Source organism: Cebus imitator, unplaced genomic scaffold (genome assembly GCF_001604975.1).
Source record: "Cebus imitator isolate Cc_AM_T3 unplaced genomic scaffold, Cebus_imitator-1.0 Scaffold162, whole genome shotgun sequence".
Lineage (NCBI taxonomy): Eukaryota > Metazoa > Chordata > Mammalia > Primates > Cebidae > Cebus > Cebus imitator.
Genome location: NW_016107477.1, coordinates 1706375 through 1714402, shown reverse-complemented (window position 1 = coordinate 1714402; position 8028 = coordinate 1706375). Strand labels below are relative to the sequence as shown.

At 40.3% G+C, this 8028-nt stretch overlaps 1 protein-coding gene across 3 annotated transcripts in view; it reads right to left on the bottom strand.

Annotated features, from left to right (window-relative positions):
* ARHGAP28 (Rho GTPase activating protein 28) overlaps nucleotides 1-8028 on the bottom strand; it is a 181677-nt gene that overhangs the window by 56271 nt on the left and 117378 nt on the right. For 2 of the 3 annotated variants that reach the window (XM_017543914.2, XM_037744037.1), the window contains one exon: nucleotides 3705-3797. The exons of the other annotated variant lie outside the window; for it this stretch is intronic. In XM_017543914.2, the coding sequence (XP_017399403.1) occupies nucleotides 3705-3797 (93 nt within the window). The remainder of the gene's footprint in view (nucleotides 1-3704; nucleotides 3798-8028) is intronic. 3 annotated transcript variants of the gene reach the window in all.

The window sequence follows — 8028 nt, the reverse complement described above, 5'->3', positions numbered from 1 at the left end:
GAGGGACGGTGGGGGGTGGGGAGCTGGGGGGGGATAGCAGGGGGAGAAATGCCACATGTAGGTGATGGGGAGGAAGGCAGCAAATCACACTGCCATGTGTGTTCCTATGCAACAATTTTGCATGTTTTTCACATGTACCCCAAAACCTAAAATACAATAAAATAAATAAATGGGAAAAAATTAAAAAATAAATAAATAAATAAATAAATAAATTCAAAATTTTTTAAATTTAAAAAGTTGCAGAGAGACAAACACAAAAACCTAGAGAAGTTTATTTATAAAGGAATGAGGGTCCATGCAACTAAAAGAAGAAAAAATAAAAAATACTGTGACACTAAGGGTTTAACTGTTTGTCAAATAAGTAAATAAATAAGAGAGAGAGAGAGAGAGAGAGAGAGAGAGAGAGAGATTCTACTGTACAGTTTTCCAGGAGAGTGAAGGTTTGCTGTTAAAAATAGTCAGTTGTAACATGTTCCTAATGTAACCCCCCCCACACCCAGACCAATCTGGCTCAACTTTCCTGTAACCACGTGGTGAGTTCTTAGTTGTCATTGTGAACCCAAAGTATCTGAGACAGGTCTCAGTCAGTTTAGAAAGCTTATTTTGCCAAGGGTAAGGATGTGCCCATGATACAGCCTCAGGGGGACCTGGCAACATGTGCCCAAGGTGGTTAGGATGTAGTCTGCTTTTATAAATTTTAGAGAGACATAACACATCAATCAATACATGTAAAATTTACATTGGTTCGATCCGGAAATGTGGAACAACTTGAAGCAGGGGCTTTCAGGTCATGGGTAGATTTAAAAATTTTCTGAATGGGGTGGGCGCGGCGGCTCATGCCTATAATTCTGGTATTTTGGGAGGCTGAGATTGGCAGATCACCTGAGGTCAGTAGTCTGAGACCAGCCTGACCAAAAGAGTGAAATCCTGTCTCTACTGAAAATACAAAAAAATTAGCCAGGCATGGTGGCACATGCCTGTAATGGCAACTACTTGGGAAGCTGATTCAGGAGAATCGCTTGAACCTGGGAGGCGGAGGGTGCAGTGAGCCGAGATCGTGCCATTGCACTCCAGCCTGGGTAACAACAGTGAAAGTCCATCCTCCCCCCCAAATTTTTTTTTTGATTGGCAATTGGTTATTAGTAGAAAGGAATGCCTGAGTTAAAATGAGGTTGTGTAGACCTAGGTTCTGTCAAGCAGATGAAGCCTCTGAGTAGCAGGCTTTAAGAGAATAGAATGTAAATGTTTATTAGACTTCAGGTCTGTGTTGTTGTTAATGTTAGCAGGTAAAATGAGGCATGCCCAACTCCCTCTTCCATCATGGCCTGAAGTAGATTTTCAGATCACTCTGGAATACCCTTGGCCAAAAGAAGGCGTCCATTCAGATAGTTGGAGACCTTAGAGTTTTATTTTTGGTTTACGCCATGGACCCTCGGCCTCAAGTTGAAGGTCACACAACCTGAGCATGACCTGATGAACCATGCATGCAACCATAGGTGGAACCTAAGTGCTCAGACTGAGGAACAGGGACTGAGGTAAGAAGCAGACATCGCATGGCAGGATCTAGGATCCAATCAGATTGAGCCCTGACATCGCCCCCTGGCAGGATCCAGTCAGAGCAGGCCTCTGGCATCACCTATTGCAAGACCCAATCAGATCATGCCTCATTACCCTCTGACTACAAAACTTGCTCCAACTCCCAGCTCAGGGAGACAGATTTGAGCATTTCCTCCTGTCTCCTTGCCATTCAAATGGAAATAAACCTTTCCACTGCAAAACTTGGTGCTTCAGTATTTGGCTTTTCATTTTGCATGGGCACACTGACCCAGTTTGGTTTGGTGACACTAATGGGTAGCAACAAGGTATCAGAGCCTCCTAAGCATCCTGTAAGTGTGAGGATTAAGCGCACATGCTAAGGCAGCAACAAGAAAGGAAAAAGTTGTTAGTCCATGCTAAGGTTATTACTACATTGTTTTGCAGTTGTACCAACCTTGGTTAACTCCCTATTAATTTCCTAGTTTTGTGTTTAAAAAAAAACCCGAGGTCAGGAGATCGAGGCCATCCTGGCCAACATGGTAAAACCCCGTCTCTACTAAAATACAAAAAACTAGCCAGGCATGGTGGCGTGTGCCTGTATTCCCAGCTACTCCAGAGGCTGAGGCAGGGGAAACCCTTGAACCCAGGAGGTGGAGGTTGCAATGAGCCAAGATGGCGCCACTGCATGCCAGCCTGGGTGACAGAGCAAGACTCCGTCTCAAAAAAACAACCCTTCTACTTGCTTAAATTTAAGTTCCTTTAATTTTCTTTTATATGAAGAAAACAGATATAACTCATGATTTTTAACAAATGGTATGACTGTATTTTACAGTAAATTATGAATCAATAGCAAGTATAGCTATTTGGTTATCATTTAAGACACTGGAAATAAATTAGATGGATTACTTTACATTTTCAATAAACTAACAATAACCTTGACAGATTGTTTCATTTATGTTGACTGCACATAAGGAAAATGTCTTTTTATATAGGAATTGATTTGTAAGGTAGGTTTCCGATTATTGTAGATTGGATTGCAAACATTTTGTAAGCGCTTGGGTTCAGTGGCATGTGTGATTAGAGTCAAGGGTCATTCATATGTAATACATGAATAGACTGTTTATTGTAAGTAGCTTACTGAAAAATAAGTATGTTGGCTATTAATTAGATTATAAAACATTCAATGGACTTTTAAAAACAGGTTTATTGAGACACAACATACATGTAATTAACTGTAAATAAAGTATACACAAAATACAATTTGATGAGTTTTGACAACTATATAGACTTATGAAACCATCACCACAGTCAAGATAATGAACAGAACAAGCAGCCCCCAAAAATGGCCTCATGCCTCTTTTGAATCTCTCGTTTCCTCCCCTCCTCACCCTCCCTCTTGTCCCCAGGAGGAAATCAGTGATCATCTTCCCCCCACTATAGGTTAGTTTACATTTTCTATCATTTTGTATGAATCACGTATTTTTAAGTCTGGATTCTTTCACACAGTATAATTATTTTGAGATCGAACTGTGTTATGTGTATAAACAGCTTATTGCTTTTTATTGCCGAGTAATATCCCATTTTGTGGGTATACCACAATTATTTTTATCTGTTTACCTGCAAATCTGTTCCCCTTTCAGTTTAGGGCTATTACAAATAAAGCTGCTATAAACATCGTGGATAAGTGTTTGTGTATATCTATATTACAAGTGTTTGTGTGTATATATATTACTGATGAGTAGAGTGGCTGGGTCTCATAGCAGGTATACTTTTAATATTTAAGATGCTGCCAAGTGGATAAAACATTTTACACTCCTAACAACATGTGAAAGTTCTAACTGCTCTGAATCTTTGGCACTGGTTGGTATGGTCAGTCGTTTTACTCTTAGCCTTCTACAGGGTATCTAGAAATATCTTATTGTGGCTTTCTTTGCATTTCCATATTCATTAACAATATCGAGCACCTTTTAATGAGCTTACCTATTCAACTTGAGCTCATTTACTGCTGAATATTTTTCTTAAAAATTATTTAAAGGTAGATAAGTATGTTGAAATCTGTGGTTGTCCAACTGTCTTAATTATGTTGCCCTTTTTTCAAGTTTTGCTCAACCATCTTGAAGAAACAGCTTGTTCATGCCTACCACCATCCCCCCACAACTACAACTTACCATGGAACCACTTGTCTTGATAACTCTTGGAAGCTCTCTTTCTTCCTGGGTGCCATCCAACTGATTAGTGTGGTTGTCACAGGTCTCACGTGGCTAATAGAAGAAATGAAAGCCACATTTATCTAGGCATATCTTTCCAAATGTGATTGTGTATTCACATATGCATTACACTAGAGTTTTTATATATATATATCGCTGCCTGGGGATTTATACAATTAGTGACTAACGGGGCATTGATGGCAGCACTTACCAATTCATTCATAATTATATTGATCCTCATAAATGCCATGCACTGTAACAGAACTGGTCTCAGAAGCAGACTCTGCTAGCTTCCTGCCAAAACCCACTTTCTTTTCTTTCCTAACTTATAAATATCATGATTTTGCTTCAAGATGCTGTGTGTCTAACTAAAAAGACTGAATGTGATCATGTGATGGTTACATCCAGTAAGATATAAATGTAATTCTACTTGGTGGAGTGTCCAGGAAAGCTAAAGTTTTCTTGTGAAAGTGGATGAAGTCAGCTGACCAGTGCTTCTTTCAGAAGCAAGGACATGGTGCCTGTGAAGTCCGGACATCCTGTAAGTATTAACAATTGGCCCCCACACTAAGGGAAGCGGAATGGAAAGATGAAAAATTGATAGATCCATGCCAGGGTAGCCATACCAGTCTTGGCCTTCCTCCTTAAGTGTCTTGTTGTAAGAAAAGTAAACCTTTTAATTATCTAAGTCTGATACTTACTAATAAAACCATGCTATTTTAAAGCCAGACTTTGTGATTGTATTTGGCAATGGTTTGTAAACGAATATCAAGAGAAAACCAACAACAGAAAAAAGAAATACAGTGATAAATATTCTACAAAAAGCAAATAATTGAGGAAAGAGAAGAACATGTATAATTATTTAATAATTTTAGAGAGATTTGAGAGGTAGTTGCAACAATAAGTCAGAAGCTAAGTATAACAATAAAGAGGAAATCAGTGAAAAAAGAGACATTCTTATAAATTAACAGTATATTTGTTGAATTATAAATTCAGCAGGGGCCAAGTTACAATTACTCATGGCAAAAATGAAAATTAAGTCTCTACAAGAATAATGCAGACAAAAAATACCAGCATACAGACTAAACAGAAAAAAGATATGGAAAATAAGTGACAATTTAATGTATGCGAGTTTAATTCAAGCAGTGAAAGGAAGAAGAGAAAGAAATAATTACAGAAATACTGGGAGGAGAGTGTTTAGAATTCAAAGGAAAGGAAGAGTTATGAGAAACAAAAACCTGAGTGCTGATGACGAAAAAAAATTTCAGATCCCAGTGATATTCAGTTCTCCAACAATAAAAATACACCTACAAAGTTTCCAGAAATATAAAAATGAAAGCAGCATATAAATAAAGGAATAAGTTTTAGAGAGGCATCAGACTTCTCAACAATAACACAGTATGAAAAAGCAGATGGGCCAATAGCGATACATTACGGCAGGAAACCGATTTAGGGCCTAGCATCTTGATACTCACCAATTTAGGATTTAAGTTTTTTGGATTATAAAAATTTAGTATCCAGAGGCATTTCTTGCCAGATTTGCTCAAAGAGTAAAAGGCACAATCTGCTAAGAAGATGTAACATTCTGTAATAGATGTGATTATGTAAGTTGGTATTTTTACTGTTCTACGTAGTCATTTCATTATGCTCTCCTTCATCATCCTCCTGCAGGACGGGGACAATGACTGCCACCTCATTCCATAAACTGCCCAGCAGCTCATGGGTATGGCTAGAATAACTTCAACCTCTCTTCCATCTCAGTGAGAAGTTTCTTCATGTGTTTGGCACCATGCTTACCCTGGTTAACTTTTCTTTCTTTCTTTCTTTCTTTTTTTAAATTTTTTGGAGACAGGGTCTTGCTCTGCCATCCAGTCTGGAATGTGGTAGTGAGATCATAGCTCATGGCAACCTGGAACATCTGAGCTCAAGGGATCCTCCTGAATAGCTGGGACTATAGGAACATGCCATTGCATCTGGCTAATTTTTAATTTTATTTTATTTTTGTAGAGACAGGGTCTGGCTTTGTTGTCCAGGCTGGTCTCAAACTCCTGGGATCAAGAGATCTTCCTGCCTTGGCCTCCCTAAATGCTAGGATTACAGGTGTAAGCCATCATATCTGGCCCTCATTAGCCTTTCAAAGGTGATAAGACCTTCAATGATTTGAAACGAAAGGCATAGAGAAAGCCAAGTGAGAGACTGTTTTGGCCATGGGGAGACTGGGAAGGAGAGGGACAGAGGAGGCCGCTGTAATTCTGCTTCTGTCTGCACATCCCAAGGATGCCTGAGATCCTTTTGACACATTGATTATCCATTCTTTCACATGGAGCTCAAGACAGAGCTGTTTCACTTACCCCAAAGTGATAGCCAGTGGGGTTGGCATAGCTTGGTTGGGTTGGGGTGGGTGGCAGCCAAGGAGAGACAAACGCAGGGTGGGTTCATGTTCCCCTTTGGCCGATGGAAAATCATTTCATAAACATTCCATCCAAAGGCCAACTGTTACCCTACCTGGTAACTGTGAATTACCGTGTCTCATCTTCTAACCATCGCCACTGCTTTTGTTCCCATTCTACATTCATTTTTAGGCTAAAATAAAAATCCTGTGTGCAGGGACCATGTCTCCTTATTTTACTGCTGTTGTCTAGAGTGGTAGGCACTTAGTCAGTGTTCACTGGATACCTACTATTGCTTCATTGTGATTACCCAAACCTGACCCTGACTATCACTTTTTAAGGGAAGAAGAGAGGATAAAGGGAAATGAAAGAAGTTTTACTCCCCATACACCTAGAAATATATTATATTGAGAGCTCTCGAGAAAAGAGTCACCACAGAAGGCCTGACACACTAGAAAGGCCTGTTTTGCAAGGCAGGCCCCTTGGCTGGCAATTGAGAACCTGCGTTTCAGGAGGTTCCCACTGTTTCCTAAATGTTAGGACTGGCTCATGGATCCTAAACTGTTCATGCAAACAATATGGCTTATACTGAACACCTGCTTTCCTTCTGTGAGTCTGGAATTCTGCTGCGTACTAGGTAGAGGGTGCCTATGTGATCAACTTCCAGTAAAAACCTGGGGCTCGTTGGTGTAAATGAGCTTTCCTGGCAGGCAACAGTTTGTTGGGGGAGGAATTAATCTTGTCCTATGTCACTCCCCTAAGAGAGGGCTCTTGGAAGCTTGCATAGATTCCCTGGACTTCGCTTCATGCACCTTTCCCTTTGGAGATTTTGGTCTGTACTCCTTTGCAGTAACAATCCCAGCCATGGGCAGGACTGTTTGCTGCATCCTGTGAGTCCTTCTAATCACCGACCCTGCACATGGTCTTGGGAACCCCTCACCCAGGAACAAACCAGAATATATATTTTGATATTTAACTAATATATTTTACAATCCCATATATAGGTGTTTGAAGACTAGCACTTGTGTAACACACACACACACACACACACACACACACACTCATCCTTTCATCAGTATCTACGTTGTTATCTTCTGCTTCACATGGTTAGATTTCCAAAAGGTATGAAATATATTTTTCAAACCTTATTGGCCTCTGCTTGCCTGATGCAATGTCTGCAGTCCAATTTAAAAATCTACTCATAGAGGACGCAACAAACCTTTCTAAAATAGAAGTCCCTCTATAATATACTGAGAGAGAACAAGGTCTGTGAAAACTCACTATATTTTTCCTCTAGTTTGGAAGAAGGTAAATGATGGAACATAAGGATAAAAAACATACAAGAGAAAATAAATAAAATAAGCCCAGAATAATGAGAATTCCTAGTTAGGGGTGGGGGTGTTTGTGTGGTATGAGACGGACATTAGGGCTCAATATGATAAACTGCATGGAAATCTGGTGAAATCAGATGGCCTAATAGCAAGTTCTCCCCGCCATGCTCCTGCAGAGGCCAAACAACCCTCCTTATCCAGAAGACAGTTCTTGTGTATCTCTGAGTAGTATTTCAGTTCCCTGGCAGCCCATGGAATTATTCAAAAAGCCAATCACCTACTCCTGTGGGAGTCGGGGGACAGCCCACACTCTTAATACTACAAAGCCTGCAGACCCTGCTTGCTTACCCTGTTCCCAAGAGCAGCCTACATGTGGCCCTGTGTGGCATGCAGTGTCTTCCTCTCCGGGCTGTGAGGACATGTGACTAATAAATGCTGTCAATTTTACCTGTCCAGTGTTGGGTGCTGTATGTTCAGCCACTCTCATAAGCCAAGGATGGAGATCTTTCCCTTACCAACGGGGTAAAGAGAAGACAACCAAAACAGAAGGTAGAGCCGGGGGCG